Consider the following 19,955-nt stretch of genomic DNA (forward strand, 5'->3'; position numbering starts at 1 on the left):
CCTTAACGGACCCCCCCAAGTTAAACTCTTAGTGCCCCGGGCGGTCCCTGGGGCGTGTGGGGGGCTTGAGCCCCCCCACCCAATTTTATTAAAAAACACAAGCCCCCGTTGGATGGCGGTCCGTGGGGATGCAAGGGGCCGTGAGCCCCCGGCAAATCTTTTCTTAAAGCCTGGGGGTGGCGGTCCCTGGGACTTGGGGGGGGGGGATTTTGAGCCCCACACCCATATATTAATAAGCCCCAGGGGGTGGCGGTCCCCAGGGCTGGGGGGAGCCCTCTTAGGATATCTTGACCTTTGTTCAAAAAACAGGGACAAAAGTTTCAAATTAAGGAAATCGTCAGGACACTGGGATGCTCCTTTGAAAACCGGGACTGGCCGGGGAAATCCGAGGAGTCTGGTCACCCTATCCTATGTTATACGTCATCTGCATGCTCCGGGGCTGAGGAAAACGCTATATCCACAAGCAATAATGTAGAGAGGCATAAAACAGCATGTCAGAAATTGGTGCGAAGTTGTAGGTTGTGCCACAAGGCAGGAGTGAAACAGTTCTCTGCATCAAACTCTGCACAATGGGTCCAACGGGGAGAAGGGAGGGTGCGGTCGAAGCTGCTCGGATTATTTAGCAGCAACCAATGGGAGGCAGCCGGCTGCCTGCCAATGCAAACTTCCGCACTCAAGGTGCAACGTCGAAGTGCTGGTTTAAGCAGCGTTAGGAGGAGCCGTGTTCGCCTTTAGGCGCTGCGCCGAGAGCCGTAGTAAGTGTGAAAGGCACCGTCGCGCACCCTGGTCGTGTAACCGTGGTGTGGGGAGGAGGCACCGAGAAGGGAAAGGACATGGCCGGGGCCGGCAGGCGCCTCTTCAGGCTCCTTGAAGACTTCTTGGCTGAGATGAAGGAGTGTGTGCAGAGAGCCCAGCGCCGCTCCATGCGCCCGGAGGAGCCCTCGGAGACAGAAGCAGCCCCTCTCCTGGGCCAGGGCGGGGGCACCTCGGGGCAGGGCGACGCGTCCGTGGCCTTGCAGAGTCTCTTAAGAGACCTTGCAAAGACCCTGAACGAGGCGCTAAAATGTGTCGAGGAATCTCGCAGCACACTCTTTGAGCAGCAGAAGGGGCACTTGGAGGCGTGTGAGGTCGTCGGGGTCCTTCTGGGAGATCTGTCCGAGCTCTCGAAGGATGCAAGGGAAGCCTTCGGAGACTACCACGAGACCCTGAGACAGGAAGAAGAGACCGCGAGGCTGAGAGGAGACCCCTGGGGGCGGGGAGGAGAACCCTCTGAGACTGCCCGTCAGCTCTTGGCAAAAGTTGAAGAGCTCTTTATGGCAGCAGAGCTGTATCTCCAGATACAGGACCCCGCGGGGCAGGGAGACGAGTCTGAGGCCTCCGAGTCCCTCTGCACACACCTGAGGCTGCTCCTGAGGGAAGCGCAAGAGGGACTCCCGAAACCTCACAACCAAACTGTGGATCAGACAAACCTCCCGAGGGCGACCAGGGATTTCCTGGAAGCCCTTACGAAGCACCTGAAGAAGGCGGCGGCCGTCCTGACCTCTTACTCTTTAAAGAAGGGGCAGGACCCACGGTCCAGTAAGTGCCTGCCCCCCCCCCCCCCCCCTAGAATCGACACCGTCCCCTGCAGCAGTAAGGGTTGGATCCCAGGAGGGGCTGTGGGAGAGGGGGAAGGGGGGCTGTGGTAGGGGGGCTGTGGTGGAGGGGCTGTGGTGGAGGAGGGGGGGAGGCGATGCGATCGTATGGGGCTGTCAGTATTTTTATTTATTTGTGCGATTTTATATAGCACAAACTTTACCCGAAGGTGTCAGAGCGCTTTACATAAGAACCAGTTGAAAACATAAGGACTTAGGATTACATGCGTTACATAAAGGATACAAACAAAAAAAAATTGCAAATGTACAAGAGGTAAAGTCACACAAGGAGGAGATACAAATGGAAATACTCTAAGAGTCACATAGGAATGGTAGAGAGCACAGCGGACTACTGCATATTCTAGTGATTAGAGTTATCTCTATATACATAGGGAGGGGATATGACTGGATATACTCTAAGAGTCACATAGGAATGATAGATAGTACAAATTTCTACTACGTATACTAGTGATTAGAGTTATCTCTATATACATAGGGAAGGGATATGAATGGATATACTCTAAGTCACATAGGAGACTAGTCGTTAGAGTTATCTCTATATACATAGGGAAGGGATATGACTAGATATACTCTAAGGGTCACATAGGAATGGTAGATGGTACAAAGGTCTACTGCATATACTAGTGATTAGAGTTATTTCTATATACAAAAAAGCAGAGTTCCATAAGTGTGGATGCAGTCACAGCACAAAGGGAAGGTGGGAGGGATGCAAGGGTATGGAGAGAAGTCAAAGCAGTAAAGGGAAGAAGCATTTGAGGATCATCAACGGAGAAAAGGGTTAAAGTACGAGGGAATGGATGGAGGGTCAGAGTCCAGAGAAAACTGTCCGAAATCAGCAGCAAAATGGCGGCCAGGACAGAACAAAAAGTAAAGAAGTCCAGGAGAGAAGGTGGGAGCCCAGGTGGAATATGAGCTGGAGGCCAGCCGCAGGCGCGTCACCATCTTGGAGAACTTGCGGTCAGCCGGCTCGGTGGGGGTGAGGGTGCGCAAGGTGGTGAAGGCCTTGTTGACGCTGTTGGTGCGGTCACGCGTTGGCCGTGTGGCGCTGGCACGGAAGCCGGTGGGTTGTGTGTGGATTCCACCGCCCTGGAAGATGTGTGGGAATCGGCGGCGGTCCAGCAGGGGGGCAAGCAGGGTGGACTCCGGGAGCAATGCAGCCTTGCACGGCACATTCACAACACTGGTGCCATGCGGGGGGGCGAGGGGTGAGTGATCCGGAGATCCGGCCCATGCTGCAGGACCGCAGGGCATTCCAGTAATGGCAGTGGCCCCAAACCGTAGCAAGTCTGGATGCAGGCCAGAAAATCCGAGAGAGGGCCGCCGGATTAACAGGAGGCCGGATAGAGGTTAGGGCGAGCCAGTGGAAGCGGCGATCGCCATCTGAAGGTCGCCGCCGGGTGCCATCTTGGAGTCAGGCAGGCGCTGGGAGGATTCCCTCAGTGGGGGTCGCCACCAAAGTGAAGCTGGATAATATTATGTCCCGTCAGCTGCTGCGAGAATCGGCGAAAGTCTCGGCAGGCCGGGGGAGCGCAAGTCGCAATCCTACCTCCCAGTGGCGGCCGCCGTCGGTGGAGTCCACGGCGAGGTGCCGCCCGCCATTTTGAGCGCCACCGCCCTCTCTTTGCCTCAGGGAGATCGAACTGGTCCGCCAACTCAGGAGCGATCACTGTTGCTCCGCAAATGCCTCACTCGCTCCGCTTCAGGTGGGGAAAATGAGCGATCAAAAAGAAGGGCTGAAGCAGCCTAGAGCCGGGTTAAAGCAGCTCGTGGACCGGGAGCCGAGACGATCCACGTCCGCTCGGCTCCCGGCTCCTCCTTCCTGCGTGGGGCTGGGTCGCCTGGAGTGACACAGGCAGTCAGCAGGTGTGGTCAGCGGTCACTGGGAGTTACAGGCACAGTCAGTCAGGGGCAGGGTCGGATTGGGATCACAATTTGGCCCGGGCACTGACGAAAAAATTGGCCCACATTCAAGGGGCGTGGGCCAAAATTAAGGGGCGTGGCCAACAATCAAGGGGCGTGCCCTTTCATGGAACACCATTTGGTTACTCTTTGAGGTCTAATTTGTAGAGAAATATTTAGTAAATTACTCCTTTTAAAGCTTACAGAGCAGGTAACATTGGTAAAGACTAGGAGCACTGCAGTTCTGATAACTGAATACTTACTTGCAGTCTTAACGACCTGCACAATGCTGTTAGATACTCTTTCCCAAACAGCTATGTCCTAGACTCTAATCATCACATGAATAGGAAATCAGGCACAAAGTGAAGGAGAAAGGGTAAGACTGGAATCTCTGGGAATAGAACATGTAATAACAAAAGTAAGAATTTACAAACGCGGAAAAGGCAGTCTGGGGTGTAAAGAATGCTGGAAAATGTATCTGTACAATCTAGTCATAAATGTATTTCACAACCAGCAGGTGATGTCCTTATACAAAAAACACAGTTCTATTTATGAGTACCAATTACAGTACACATGATCCGATTTTTTTATTGAGGGCCTGGGCGATGAAGTGATCTGCCCAGAATCACAGGTTGTTGAGCAGACGCTGGGACTCAAACTTGAATCCCGATCTCTGCAACTCTGGCGTCAGGCCACATATGCCTATGCACAGACCAGAGACATTTTAAGGCATGGGCAATGTGGGCTCTGGCCCAGGGCCCCAGCCTTTCAGGGAGCCCCCTGATAGAGCCAGATCTGTTCTGCAGAGAATCTTGCCCTAATGACCATGCATACTCCTTAAACAGATTGTTTTAAATGCAATTGTTTCAAACTTATTTTTAATATGGGCAACGAGTAAGAACCTATCACAGAGATTTTGCAGAAAAATGTGTTTATGTTTCATGCAACATCCATAAAAAAAGTCTTTGAGATCAAACAAGCCATCACATATGAGAAATGGGAGGATGTCACTGAGATTATTTTCAGTAATTTTAGTGAGCTTCTACTGTGTTGTAATATTAAAAACACATGTCAATGTCCTTGAATATTAGATGTAAATACATTAAGAATTTGGACAAGTATGGTAGTGCTCTGTCCAGTGACCAGCTGAAAGAGGGCATCAAAGAGCAGAAATTGGATTATAAATTCAAATCTGTTCCGAACAGGGGCCCAAAAATATGTTTGGCCCAGGGCCCCCAAAATCTTTAAGATGTTTGGCACAGACAAGGAATGAAAGTGAGAGGATACTCTTCTTGCACAGGGCACAGGGCCAAGGTGACAATGGCCTACATGCTGAGCAACTAAAAAAACAGCAAGGCCCCTTTCTGTCAGAAATTTTTCTGCGAAGGAGCACCTAATAAGCAGGGAGCCCCTGCTATTACTAACCTACTCCGCCCTCCCCAGACCTTCAGCTCAGGAACACATGAACAGCAGTAAGGACCCTGCAATTAGTAAATTACTCAGCCCTCCCCATCCCTCCAGGCCTCAGGGCAATGTCCTGGCAGGGGAGCACAATACACAGCTGCTGGGTCCTCCACGTTAGCCAGGGGGAGGCTGAGGTGAAGATGGTGCAAGTTACAAACATCACCTGGCCCCCACAGCGAGACCCATTGTTCCTCCCCCACTATGCCCTGAATGTGAAGGGCTGTGGGCGAGGTGTTAAAACTAACACTGTTTCTGGGCTGCGTGAGACCCAGGGGGGCCCGAGGTGAAAATAGCTCAAAGGCCTGAGCAACACCTGCCCCCCTGGGAGGCCGATTCTTGTATACAATCACCCCTCGCCAGCCCACCATCAGCATGATTGCTTGGCAGGGCAGGGGGTCAAGGAGAGGCCACAGCGGATAATCGCTGGCGCACAGTGAAGCTGCATTAATTTCTCTGTCTCTGTCTCCATGCCCTCTGTGGGCCGTTTTTTTTCTCTCCTTTCCATGTCCACAGTGAGCACGGAGACAGAGACAGAGAAATGAATGCAGCTTCACTGTGTGGCTGAGAAAGGGGAGAAAAAAAACCGGCCCACAGAGGGCACGGAGACACCGGCTCTTCGGCCCATGCCCGAATGCCCGCATTGCCAATCCTCCCCTGGTCAGGGGTGCACTCCCCGAGTAAGTGCAGAGCAAGTCCGACTTTCTCCGGCACTATTTTACACTTTCACATGTAGCCCAAGTTACACTATTTTAGAAGTGTGATTTTATCAAAAACAGACCTTTCGTTACATTTAGGATGAAAATATTTGAACTGTGGCAATTTGATCATCATTCAATCAGCATTTGTATGCCGCAGCACTGTTACACCTAGAGGTATTTGGGCGTTGAGGGTGCAGTGTCTCTGTTGAAAAGCCAGGCTGTGAGTTTCTTTCTGAAGTCCGCAGCGAGGGTGCTGTTCAGAGGCAGAGAGGCAAGTCATTTCACGTCTTGGCAGCGATGTATTTTATTTTTTATTTTGAAGGTTTTATATAGCTCGAACAAGACTCTTGTGAGCATCAGAGCGCTTTTAAAGGTCATAAATTGAAGGCAAGAGATAGTATACAAAGAACATCAATAAAGAAAACAAATACATACAACTAATATATATATATGTAGCTCAAGTGAATTTAGCCATGAGGATAGCTTTCACTTCTCTTTTGAAGGAGGCAGTGGAAAGGATCATTCTTGTTTCACTTGGTAAGGCGTTCCATATCCTAGGAGCCATAACAGAAAAGGACCGGTTATATTTTTTTTCTTGGCGAATCGTTGCGGTTGTAGGAGAAGAGTCTTGGCACTCCTAGAGGCTCTGCTGCCCGCTGAGAGCACCCGTTTCAGAGCTATGTATTGTGGAGCGTTGTAGTAGAGGGCCTTGTGTGTCATACAAGTGATTTTTAGCTGAATTCTGGCTTCTAATGGTAGCCAATTGAGGGCTCTCAGGTCTAGGGAAATGTGAGCGTTTCTCTTGGAACCTGTGATGAGTCTTGCCGCAGAGTTGATCGTAACTCTTAGCGGGGCTGTCGATGACCTTGGGAGGCAGCATAGTGTTACTGCTCCATATTCCACACAGGGAATTACTAGGGCTTGAACTGCTAGTTTGAAATCGTGTGCGGGCTGAAAGTGTTTCAGTTTTCGTAAGGGTCTTAAGGTGGAAGTTGGCTCCTTTTGTTGAGGTGCTAATGTGTTTCTGCATCTTTAAGTTACTGTCAAGTGTTACCCCAAGAGATTTTGCTGAGTTTACTATGAGTGGTTGTCCATTGAGAGAGCTGTTAGGTGCTTCATCCAGTCCAGGATAGTATGAGTTTTGTTCGGGGGGGGGAGGCGATTAAAAGGTATTCCGTTTTGAGGGAGTTAAGTTTCAGATGGTTTTCGGCCAGCCACATTTGGGTGTTTTGAAGTGTGGTGTTGAGCGATTTGATGTCCTCTAGTGAGTGTATCTTTATGTAAATTTGGGTGTCGTCTGTATACACGTAGAAGTGTATCTTGGTGAGGTTGAGAAGATCAGTAAGAGGTTCCATGAACAGGTTGAACAAGGTGAGTGAGAGGGAGGAGCCATGTCGGGCTCCTAATGTGACTGGCATGGGGTTGGACAGGGATTGGTTGACCTTGAATCTTTGGGATCTATTATGGAGGAAATAGGCGAACCAGTTAAAAACATTTCCAGACATTCCCATTCTGTGTTTCAGGAGGCCAAGCAAGTTGTCATGTTTGACGGTGTCAAAAGCTGATGACAGGTCGAGTAGGATTAGTAGACATGCTTCATTTTGGTCTAGGATTTGAGAGCGTCTTCTAATACATGTGTCATAGCTGATTCGGTGCTGTGACCCGCTCTAAATCCTGATTGAAATTGGTTCAATAAGTTGAATCGATCAATGTGACTATTCAGCTGCATGTTAACGCATTTTTCCAGGAGTTTGGCTAACATAGTGATGTTAGATATTGGACAATAGATATTTGGGTCCGAGGGGTCTGCCGTGGTTTTCTTTAGGACAGGTGAGGCCTGTCCAGTTTTTAAGATGTCTCGAATGGAGCATTGGTGGAGGGATGTGTTGATGATGGTTCAGCTGGGAAGTAAGAGAGGAATGAAGTCTTTTTCGGTAGTTTGTAGGGAGTGGGTCAGTACAACGATTGGAGGGCTTCAACGTGTTTAGTGTCTTTAATATGGAGACTTCACCGTAAGTGTCGAAATGGGACCAATTTGCTTTGTTTTTTAGTTTAAATAATGGGAGGTCATTAGCTGGGGCACCAGTCAGGGGCAGTGATGGGCTCTTTTTCAAGTCTGATAAGGATATTAGGTCCTTGAATAGATCAGATTTAATGGATTCTGTTTTGGAAGTGAAAAAGGAGGCAAATTCATCTCAGTTGGATAGAGGAAGTGGGCTGGCATTGAGGAACATTAGGTAGGCTCTTAGTTTGGGCTTTGATAAGGTCAAATAATTTTTTGGGACGGTTCTTGGCTATTTCTAGTTTAGACCTGAAGAAATCGGTTTTGGATTTTCTGATCCTACTAAAATAAGTGTTTCTGGATGATCTTAGAAGTTTGAGGAGGTCAGTTGAGGCAGTGTATCTCCAGCGTCGTTCTATTACTCTAAGCGAGCGTCTGTCCTCATTTAGTCTCCCATCATATCATGGTTTTTAGTCTTTTGAGGATGTTCTTTTCAGTTGTAATGGGGCCATTTTGTCTAGAAGGTTGTTCATGGAGTGGAAGTAGTGATTTGTCAGCCCCTGCACATCAGTTAGGTCTTCCGGGGGATGAAGAGGGTTTGAGTTAGCTAAGGCTGTACGGTCAGATCCAATGTTTTTCAGGTTTCTCTTCCAGCTCTTTGTTCTAAGAGGTTGTGCAGAGAGTTGTGTAAAGGTTTCCAGGACTTGGAAAGTGATGTTATGATGGTCAGACGAGTCGCAAGGGAGAATCGAGTCCAGCTGTGTGGAGTCTGCTTTGGAGATAACTAGGTTGAGAGTTGCACCCTTGTCGTGTTTAGGGCTGTTGCATATTTGGTTGAGGTCTGTGAGGAAGGCTTTGAGGCTGTTTACCCCAGGGTCATTCAAGTCATCCCAATGAAGTTTGAAGTTCGCTAAGAAAATTTGCATGATATGTTGGTTGTCTTTTGACGCTAGAATGTCCATGAAGTGTTCTATGAAAGTTATCGGATGGTAGAAGGTGTGTGAAGAGCAAATTTGTTTGTTGTTGTTGGTGATGTTTAGGCATAGGTATTTGCAAGAAGATATAGCAGGAGCAATGGAGTTGGTCACTGTTAGGCTGATCTGGTGTATGCAGGCTATCCCACCGCCAGGCCTGTCAGTTCTGTCAAGTCTGGTGATGTCATAGTTAGGGGGTAACAAGATGTCCACGATGGGAGTATATGTTTCATTTAGCCAGGTTTCTGTCAGGGTCATAATGTCCGGTTCATTCAAGATAAGTAGGTCAGCAATATCAGCTGCATGTCTGGCGTCTGACCTGCAGTTTAGGAGTATACATCTTAGACGTGGTTGGGTGATAACTGTGGTGGGTTCGATTGTGATGGGGATTCTAGTGAGGTTATTTTCAACAATGACTCTGGAATTGAGTCTGGTGCTCTGTGAGTGTTGATCGGAATAGAATGAATACGGGAGTCTGATTGAGGGCTATCTGGAAGTTCTGTGTTTTGAGGAGGGTAGGGTAACTCATAAGATCGTAGGAGGGCCCCTAGATCTAAGTCAGTTAGAAGGTTTAACCCCCTGATAGGGCGGGATATGGATGTAGGAGAAGAAGTGGCCTCCAGGGTCAGGTTGGTAATGTGGGCACACAGGGAAATGGCCGAAGGGCCGGTATCCGAGTTGCTGCGGGTTGCTTTTTTTGGCAGCCTGGGGACTGTCTGTGCTTGTAGGATCACACCGCAAAAACAACAGTTGAGGGACAGAATGCAGAACAATGTCATACATTCACCCCAGTACAGATATCTGGGCCTAAATCCATCTTTTTTTTGCTCACCATGCCATTCCAGTTTGAACCCAGCCATATGCAAATCAGTCTTGACCTTGTGTCCCATGGGAACAGTCCAGCTCGAACTGCCAAGACAGGTTCTCCCTGGACTGGAAACAAGCATCCTTGGACCGGTTTTGGGCTTTCAGCCCTCACCAGTCAGGATAGCTTGATTCCAGTGGCATGGAGAGCAGGGGACTCACATCTGAGCATACCCATCCCACTTGGGGTGACAAATGCAAAAACAACAGTTGATGGACAGAATGCAGAACAATGTCATACATTCACCCCAAGACGGTATGCTCAGACGCGAGTCCCGTGCTCTCCACATCACTGGAGTCAAGCTATCCTGGCTGATGACGGCTGATAGCCAGAAACCGGTCCTAGGATGCTTGATTCCAGTCCAGGGAAGACATGGCTTGGAAGTTCAGACTGGACTGTTCCCTTGAGGCACAGGGTCAAGGCTGATTTGCATATGGGCATGTCTGAACTGGGGTGGTGTGGTGAGCGAAAAAACAATGGATTTAGGCCCAGATCTCTGTACTGGGGTGAATGTATGACATTGTTCTGCATTCTGTCCATCAATTGTTGTTTAGGTCGAGCCTGGCATTAGCAGTTCGTAGCACTGCTGTCGCCAGCGAGCTCTATTGTTAGGGAATTGCTTTGTAAGTGGGACAGGAGATGGGCACGAGCTTTCGGCGATATCAGCAGGTGGACGTGCACGTACAGCCAAGCGCCGTGCACATCTCCTGCCCCGCTTCCGAGGCAAGTCAGCCTCTTACAGTAGCATTATTTTAACTAACACACACACACATGCACACACACACATGCACACTAACACACAGGCCCACATGCACATACACACACACATGCGCGCGCGCGCACACACACACACACACACCCCCCAGCCAGTGCACGCAACTTACCGGCTCGGTCCTTGCCCATCTCTTTGCTTGCCGTGGGGCTCTCCTCACCACTCAGGAGCCCTGTATTGCCTCTGGTACCATGCAGTCTTCGCCCGGTCCCTCTGATGGGGCCAGGGACTTCAGCATTGAGCCTGCAGGGTTCCGGACGTTCTCCCGGCGGTTCCTTCCTGTTTTTTTTGCGGGCCCCACCCACGTCCAAATGAAGGCTGCCTAACTTCCATGATGTTGCCTCAGTTCTTCAGGTCAGTATGATCAGCATATGTAATTTTGTTTCTATTGCCTGCTATTTTTGCTCGTTCTTAGATGTGGCTGTTCCTTCCTTCCAATCGGCATTTATAATTCCATTTCGATTCACCATTGTGTATTTAATTTTCGCCATTCCAATTTACAGTTTTTGTTGGCAAGCTATTGTTTATTTGATTTTATTGGTTCTGAGTGTTACTTTTTTGTAGCCACGGGAGAGCCAATACCGAGACTCAAACCCGGTTCTGAGTCCCAAAGTCGGCAGCTCTGTAGGTTACTCCACGTCCTCTCATGTTGCTATCCCCTTCTCTTCTCGGAGCAGTGGACTACCATTCTCTGGACTGTGTGGTGCCCACATCAACATCATGCTCCAACGTGTTGTTTAGGAGTGCTATGCTTTGTCCCCTCGTGTGCAGTGGTTTTACAGGTCAACAGTGCAGGGTGGTGCCACCGGGAAGTGAGAAGTGTGCACTTTTCATGCTTAAACATGTATTTTGGGCTGCCTAGCTCAGCCTGGTGTAAAGTAGTGTGCTGTGTGGTGACCCATGCCATGCTCCCTGTGGTGTGCTTCGCACTCGTCTCTTGAGGAGCCCAAAATGCATTGCTTGTTGTTATAAGGCGGCTCCTGGGTGGGGCAGAGGGGAGCAAGCTATTCTGGGTGTGGTATGTTTACATTAGGCAATTTCTGGAATTGTATTGTTTTCTGTTGAATTTATACTGGTGTGTTTTAGCCCTAGCAAGAGCTAAAGCGTTTCCTTTGTGTGCTATCGATAATAAGCCCAACAAAAATGGAAAAACAGAGAAGAATATACCCACAGTATAAACATTTGTATTGTTGTTGCTTCCCCTGTAGTCACTTTTCACACCCTTTGCCCCTCACCCAGCATTGCTTGTTGGTTCTATGTTTATTCCTCTCTGCAAGCTCTGGGTCGTGTGCTGATCGAATTGGCCACCATGTGTGTCACTCTGCAGGAGTTTGTCACCACCTTTTTTATGCAAAATAACAGAAGTAGCACCTCTGGATGAGGTATGCGGGATGTAGGCGTACTGCGAGGAATACGGTCCTTGCAGATATTTTCCAGAGGCCTGGTATAATCTGATTTGAAGAACAGGCAGCAACTAAAAGCATGTGCAGTTTCCGCTCTTTAATTCATTTCTATAGCACCAGTCTGTGAATACTTCGTACTGCAAGACACACCACAGATTGGGATTACATTAGAAAGAACATCGTTTTTTCTGCCTTTAGGTAAGAAGGCTGATGTTTTATTATAGTACAGACTTTTTTTAAACGTGAATATAAATAATACTATATCATGAACTTCTCCCAGCAATAGCATCGTAGTTAGTGAAACGCTATTAGATTTCCCACTGCTTGTTTTTTCCAAACTGTAATGTTTGTATTACGCTGTGTGCACTAGGACGCCCTCGGCTGAGGAGGCGGGCTGATGGAGGGACAGGGGAAGAGAAGGGGCATGCCCGGAAAGAGTTAGTTAGAGTCGGGGATTAAGATAAGGCAGACGTGTTCTAATAAACAGAGAGTAACCCACTCACCTGAGTCTGTGTCCTCTGTGGCTAGGACACTACAGCTGGCGACGAGGGTGACTGCGACTCATGCGGCGTGGATATCTACCCCTGTGAGCGCTGGAAGCACTGCGCGAGTGCGTGGAGTGCCCAGCACCGTTCTGCGTGGCGCGGTTCGGGAGCCTACCCCGACCGCGTTCCTTGTGGAGCATCGCCTTCGGGTTGCCGACCCCGGTCGCATCTGGTCCACTGTTGGAGTGTGGGGTATTGTGAGCCCCCGCCCCCGACGTTGGAGCGGCGAAAGATGAGTGTGGGGCGTTTGTAAACCTCTCCACCCCCGGACGCAAAGCACTGCAGAGGTCCCGTGTTGCTGCACGCCCGAGAGCGAGCTGGGAGCCCACCCCAGTCGCGCGCTACCAGGCTCGCTACCTGTGGGTGAGTGTCCTCTTCTTGTCCTTCGGTTGCTGGGGAGGTCCGACTGCTGGAGGAGCTGCTGCCGGTGTGAATGAGGCCAAATCTCGTGGGGCGCGAGAGTTCGTAACGGCCATCTTTGAGTCAGGCGCCTGCTCCAATCTCTTGCGAGGAAGTCCCGGCGGCCATTTTGAAGTCAGGCGGAGTGCCTAACAAAGCATCAAACCTTGGTAAATGCAATAGAAAAGTCTGTATTGCATCAAGCATTGTCAAATTCAACTGTAACTTCAGCAAATAATCAAGCATTGGTAAATTCAAGTGAGAAATCAGAAAAATCATCAAGCATTGGCAAATGCAACTGGAAAATAGGAAAATCATCAAACATTGGCGAATTCAATTTGGAAAACCTGAAATCCATCAAGCACTGATACATTCAACCACAAAGCTGGAAATTCATCATGCACTGGTAAAAGCAAACCGAGAAGCTTTCAAATGCAGCTGGGGTGTGTTCTCGTGTACGTTGGTTGAATCAAGCCCTCACAAGCTCAAGTCAAACATGTCCAGTGGAGGTTTGGAGTGTGCTTGTCCGACGCAACAGAGGGAACTGTCATCTCGGTCAATAGACAGGTGTGATAGACGACTGCCTCATCACCATGTCTAACACACCACTTCCTCAAGCGGGCCCGACGCAAGCCTATGCTGGACAGATGGGGGTGCTTGGAGTGTCGTTTTTGTGTCCACCTGAACCTTTAGTCCTTGAAACAGGAGGGGGTATGGGTCTTCATTGGAAGGAGTAGCTTGAAGATTTCGAAGACTTCATGAAGGGTTCGCACATGATCGAAGCCGGTCAACAGCTGATAGCACTGCGGAATCTAATTGGAAAAGATGTCGGCCAAATCATAAAGGTATTACCTGCAGTCGAAGCAGCATCTTACACTGATGTGTGTGAAGCACTGAACCGGAAATTTTTGCACAAAAGGAACATTGACTGAGAGATACACGTTTAACCTAGCTGCTCAAGAAAAAGAAGAGCCCATGTGCGCTTACATCATACGTCTCAGACGATTGGCACTGTATTGCGAGTTTGATTCTTTTTCGACTGAGGATGCCCTTCGTCTGAGAGTCATCGAAGGCTGTCAGTCTGAATCACTGTGGCGGAAGCTGCTGAACAAAAGCTACTTGCTGGACCAAATTGAGGAGATGACACGGGTGCATGATCAGGCTGAAGAACATGCCAAGAAGATGGAAGCCGGGAGAATTGAAAAGCGTGAACAAGCGTTTAGGCTTCAATCTCACAACACACTCAGTTATTCTCCGGCGAAACTGAGGTCATCCCGGTCCAAACTGCTACAGGAACCCGGGAACCGAAGACATCGCAGCTCCAGTCGAAACAACAGACGGCATGAACACCATCTCAAATGCTACCGCTGTGGCTATGACACACAGAAGGATTCCCCGCCATGTCTTCTGAGTCTTCCGACTGCTGAACGACTGAGATTGGTGGACATCTTGTACAAGGTAGACGACGAACTTGATGTGGTTCAGAAATTTCCAAAGCTATTTGCTGGCCTGGGAAAGATGGCTCACTGTCAGATTCGATTACACATTAACGAACAAATAACTCCAGTAGTCCAACATCACAGGCGGATCCCTTTTTATCTCCAACAAGCAGTCGAACAGGAACTACAGGATCTGCTCCAAACTAACATCATTGAAAGATGGACCTACACCCTGGGTTTCTCCTGTAGTAGTCGTGCCGAAGAAGGGTGAACCGGACAAAGTCCGTCTGTGTGTTGATATGAGGGCGCCCAACACCGCCATTGAAAGGGAAAGACACCCCGGGCCACATATCAGTGACATGATTGCATCACTTAACGGAGCAAAGATATTCTCCAAACTGGATCTTAACAAAGGTTACCACCAACTTGAGTCGCACGAGCAGTCACGTTACATTACGACTTTCTCAACGCATATTGGTCTCTTCAGGTACAAGAGACTCAGCTTTGGCGTGTCTTCTGCCGCTGAAATGTTTCAGGAAGCTATTCGGAAAACAATTCATCACATCCCTAACGCCCTAAATTACAGTGATGATATCCTGGTTTACGGGTCCACGACACAAAAACACGACACCGCCCTGGAACGAGTCTGTCATGCATTGATGGAACCCAACCTCACATTAAATAAAGCAAAGTGTGAGTTCCATAAGTCCACGTTGAAGTTCTTTGGCCATATTTTATCACAGGCGGGGATGAGACCGGATCCAGACAAGGTGGCTGCTTTGAATGTTACTCCCAGCCCTCGTGATGCCGGAGATGTTCGCTCCTTTCTAAGGATGGCCAGTGTTAGATCTGGCACCTTGGCGTTAGTCTCCCTTCCACTTTTTGCTGATGTGCCTCAGATGTTTTGCTGGTGTTAGCTGCTCAGGGCACTGCGCCACAGCCAATCCATGCCGCAGTGCAAGTGCTCCCAATGTAAAGAGTACCTATAATTGACTTCCATGATTGGCTCATTTGATTTACTGTCAGTCCCCAGTAAAGTGCACCAGGAGTACCAGGGCTTGTAAATACAAACACTGCTAGTGGGCCTGCAGCGCTGGTTGCGCCACCCACAGAAGCAGCCTTTTCAAATGTGTCTAAGGTCTGCCATTGGAGAACCTGCGTGCTGTCTGATACTGTCATGCTGGCTGGGAAAGTGCACACACTTGCCAGCCTCTAAACCTTCCCTTTACTTCATGTGAGTCACCCCTATGGTAGGCCCTAGGGCAGGGTACATTGTAAGCATAAGGTAGGACAAGCCCTGATGTGTGTGGTATGTCCTAATAGTGAATTACAGCCATTTTTGTTTTTCACTATTGTAAGGCTACCTGTTCTCATACGCCAGAATGGGCTGCTGGAATTATTCCACTATATAATCCCAGCAGGCTCAGGGAACACGGTAGAAAGTCAAGTTTAGTATGCCTGAACTCAGAATAATAAAATTCTTCTTTTAGTAAAGTTTATTTTATTATCCTGTGTTTGCAAATGATACTTTTAGAAAGTTAGCATTGGCTTGCCTGACCATTTCAGCCCGCCTCTGCTAGGATGTGTATCTGCTGTCTGGTTAGGGAATTCCAGGGGACAGTCTGGGCTGCCAGGTGGTGAATAGAGGGATTACCCTAGGATGGATGGGAGGAGTGCCCCTTGACTATGAATAGGGCTGTGCTCTGCCACCACAATGCTGGCTCCACCTCCTGCGGAGCGTCTGATGTCCCTGCCCTGCACCCTGAAAGAAGAAGGCAGCTTCCTGTAAACAAAGTGCTCCAAAACTGGGCTGAACGAGGCTCAGGTCCCCTGGCCTGCAAGAACAAATGATTTTCAGTATAAATGTAGGAGCCCTGCTCCTAAGAAATTAGATCCTGTTTTGACCAAGAAGAACCTTTGCCCGACTAGAAGGACCAAGAGAAGCTGAAGGAGGAAAGACTGTCCCTGACCTGAAGGACTAGCCTGTAGTTGGTACCTTGCTGAGAAAGGAGAGGAAAAGACCAGAAAGGACTTTGCAACTTTCTCCAAGTGCTTGGGATTGAGCTTGCCCCCTGACCAGAGTCCCGGGATCATTGGACTCAATCTGCCTTCCCTGCCATGTTGCTGGGACTTGTCTGATCTCCTTGTGCCGCTGGAGCCCCGCCTGACGTGTGCCTCACTCACCCCCCCCTTTGCAGCCCATGCCTGGCCGACCCGCCTCGAGCTGCGCCGCTCTCCCCTGAGCCACGTTCGCTTCGCTGGGCCGCCCGCACCCTGCCCCCCTCCTTCCTCTGAGCCGCACACTCTTGGGTCGCCCCAGCCGCTGGAAGAGCCCGAAGCCCCCTCTGGGAGGCGAGAAACACCCGCATGCCTGCAGCGTACCAGCCGCCTTCCGCCCACTCCGGCCTACTGAAGAGATCACCCGCATTGACCAGCACAACCAGGCCGGAAGGTACGACTCGTACCTAGAGGCGTCTGCACCGCACCAGGAAGAGCCGCCGGTACTGTCCGGACCCGCCGCTAGGTGCCGCCGCAGTACGCCTCCCACCTTCGCATCAAGCCAACATATCGTCCCTGCTACCCTCGTACGGCGCGTTCCTGTGAGAGTACCCTGCCTGCCCGGACCTGTACTGAAGGTACGGTCCCCGCTCCAAAGCGGACTGAAGACGTACGCTAACTGCAGAATCCTCGCCCCTCCCGAACGCCTACGCCCCGGATCGCCGCCACTTCTCCCCACAGTCCCGCTCAGCCGCCTCGCACTTCGAGGCCTCCTACGGGCCGGACTGCCTGGGGGAAACGCTGACCTCGTCCCGGGCCCGCCTTCACTTTGGGTCACCTCTGTGTACCGCAGACTCCCGCATCAAAAGGTACTGTGCCACTCGGACCGCAGGGTCCGCAACATTGGGGACATTTGTTTTTAAAGGTACGAACTAATTAAGACTGGGTCGCCCAGAGCGTGCGAAGCGCACCAGACCCCCAAAATAAGCATTGATAAAGACCGTCCAAGAACTCTGTTTACTCCAATTTATTGTGGCCTAATTTTTCTATCGTTTTGATGGTCTTGTGATAAATCTGCATAATAACGTATTTTTATATAAAGTACACATATTTTTTATTCAAAATCTACGTCTGCTGTCCATTTGTGGAGGGTCTGTGATTTTACTGTATGTGGTCATAAATGCTGAACTAACTTAGCGCCCTGAGGATTAGCCTTTTCTGCTCGCGCCACGCAACCTAAAGGGTGTGCAGGGGTTATTCTGAGGAGTGAGTCCCTTACCCTGACTAGAGGAGAGGGTTCCTGTTTGTCACAAGTGCATACCTGTGCCAACCAGAGACCCCCAATTCTAACATTGGAGGCAGCGGTGAGGATTTTCGGATTTGCATTTATGATTTATGTACAGTAAATTATTGATCACCACATAGTGAGTGCAGACCTATAACGCAGCCACAGAATTTTTTTTGGCTTTTTTAAAATTTTACTGAGAGATCTCCAATTATTGAAGTCATGCCTGACTAACTCCCTGCTGGAAGGGCACCCTCCACAATCTCTGGAATTGATGAAGTAGATTGGGAAGACCAGGGACTGAATGGTTACACAATAGAGCAATTGAAAGGCTACTGCAGGAAATTCAGAGTTACCCACTCTGGATGCAACAGGAAACCACACTTCATAATGGCGCTGAGGGCTTGGAAGGAGTCAAGGGATCCACAGAATGTGGTGGTATTGGAACCACCAAAGGACATGGTTGATTTGAGCAGAGTCCTGTTGCCAGAGGAGCTGGCACACAGGGCATCAACCAGGGCACATGAAGTGGAGATGCTGAAATTAAATGGACAATTGGAAATGGAGAAACAAAGATTGGCAATTGAGGAGAAAAAGCTCCAAATGGATCATGACATGAGATTGAAGGAGTTGGAGCTGAAAGCTAAAAGTTTGGACACAACTCCCTCTGGTGGCAGCACAACGCTGGTGCAGGTAGAGTCAAGGGGGTACATGCCTAAAGATGTGGTAAAGGAATACTTTAAGGGTGATGACATAGGGTAGTGGTTCAAGGCCTATGAGGTAGCAATGTCCTCGCACAGGGTCCCTGAGAGAGATTGGGGAGCGGGGTTGTGGGGGCGATTTCTTACTGAGGGGCGGGACACTCTGCTAGATCTACCCTCTGAAGTTTACAATTCTTATTCCCACATGAAAGAAGCCTTAATGGCCAGGTTTGGGTTAACTCCTGAAATGTATAGACAGAGGTTTAGGGGTTGTACTAAGATTCCTGGGGGTACCTATGTAGAGTATGGAACCTTTTTCTGCAGAGCACTGGATGGTTGGTTGAAGGGTAGCAAGGTGAATGATTTTCAAGGGCTTCTTGATTTAATGGCGTGGGAGCACTTGTCTCGTAATTGTTTTCCTGAGCTACGCCAGCACCTGATTGATTCCAAGCTGACTAACCCTAGGAAGCTTACTGAGGAGGCGGACCCCTGGCTCAGCAACAGGGTCCACTGGGAGACTCAGCCAAGGGTCCCCAGCAGAAGAGTGGGGGGATGGGGTAAACAGAAAGGGTTCCAAAAAGGCCCCCAAAGTAATCCCCAAGGGAACCAAGGGAAAGGTTCTCAGCCTCCGCCACCCCCGAAGCAGACCGGGGCCCCGACAGGTAAACCTGTTCAGAGAGGGCCCATCACTTGTTACAGGTGTGGTGACCTGGGTCATATTGCCACTGACCCTAAATGTCGCCTGTTTGGAAAATCTGCACCCACTGGTGCTCCGCCCTGGCAAATGGCTAGTGTTAATTTTGGGGAGGAAGTAGCAGTCCAAGGGGGTGGGGATCCTGTTCAGATGACCCTAGTCTCTTTAGGAGACAGTGAGATGGCCACTTAGAAAACTTAGCCTCCAACACTAAGAAATATGGGCAAGTAGTGACCGTCAATAGAAAGAAAGTAGAGGCTCTTAGAGACACAGGAGCCAGTGTGATTGCAGTCCGGCAGCACCTGGTGTATCAAGAGCAGGTTGTACCCCATGCTTACTGCAGGGATGTCAATGCTGACAACTCCGCGAGCCGTTGTCCAATGGCTCAGGTTCCAATGGCTCTGGTACTCTTTAGGTTGCTGTGAGAACTGCCATGCCTGTAGACTGGTTGCTAGGGAATGATTAGGAGAGCTCCCATTGGGAAAAGGTGGAGAAGACAACTCACCTGAGGATGGTGGGTTTACCTGACTGGGCGTGCGTGACCACCCGGTCAAATGGCAGCCAGTAGGGGTGCTCAAGAGGTCCTGGAGCCTGAAGGAGAGGCCCAGAAACCGGCCTTATAGAGAAGGTGCAGGCGGCACGGGAAACCGGCCCCTGAAGTTCCCACGGCCCAGGAGGAAGCAGACCTTGAGGGGGATGCCCTGGAGCCTACCGGGGAACAAATAGCTGAACTGGGGTACCTGCCTGAGCTGACCCATTGTCAGCAGGAAGGAGGCCCCTCCAGGGAAGAATTCTGCAGGGAGCAGAAAGAATGCCCTTCTCTCGTTGGTATGCGGCAGCAGGCTGCAGACCAGGCCAATGGTGTTCAGTCTGGAACACATTTCATTTACTGGGAGAATGACCTTCTGTATTCAGAGCCTAAGGTTGCTGAACCTGGGTCATCCTGTGCGCTGGTGGTACCCCAGAAGTTCAGAGCCTTCCTACTGGGGCTGGCTCACGATGTGTCCTTAGCAGGACATTTGGAGATGGGCAAGACCTATGACAGGCTTGTCATCCACTTTTATTGGCCCCAAATGCACAGAAACTCAGATGCTCACTGTAGATCATGTTAGACTTGCTAGGCAAATGGTAAGAGTGGAGGGAAGCAGAAGGCTCCTCTCCA

At 49.8% G+C, this 19,955-nt stretch overlaps 1 protein-coding gene across 4 annotated transcripts in view; it reads left to right on the top strand.

Annotated features, from left to right (window-relative positions):
- Window positions 1–688: 688 nt before the first annotated feature.
- LOC147700904 (uncharacterized) overlaps window positions 689–19,955 on the top strand; it is an 89,061-nt gene continuing 69,794 nt past the window's right edge. For 2 of the 4 annotated variants that reach the window (XM_086929765.1, XM_086929764.1), the window contains exon 1: window positions 692–1,578. In XM_086929765.1, the coding sequence (XP_086785891.1) occupies window positions 834–1,578 (745 nt within the window). In that variant the 5' untranslated portion in view covers window positions 692–833. Of the gene's footprint in view, window positions 1,579–19,955 lie in introns of all 4 variants that reach the window. The other 2 variants (XR_015297416.1, XM_086929766.1) reach the window with 2 other exon arrangements.

The sequence above is a fragment of the Lissotriton vulgaris genome, chromosome 7, assembly GCF_964263255.1.
Source record: "Lissotriton vulgaris chromosome 7, aLisVul1.2, whole genome shotgun sequence".
Classification (NCBI taxonomy): Eukaryota; Metazoa; Chordata; class Amphibia; order Caudata; family Salamandridae; genus Lissotriton; species Lissotriton vulgaris.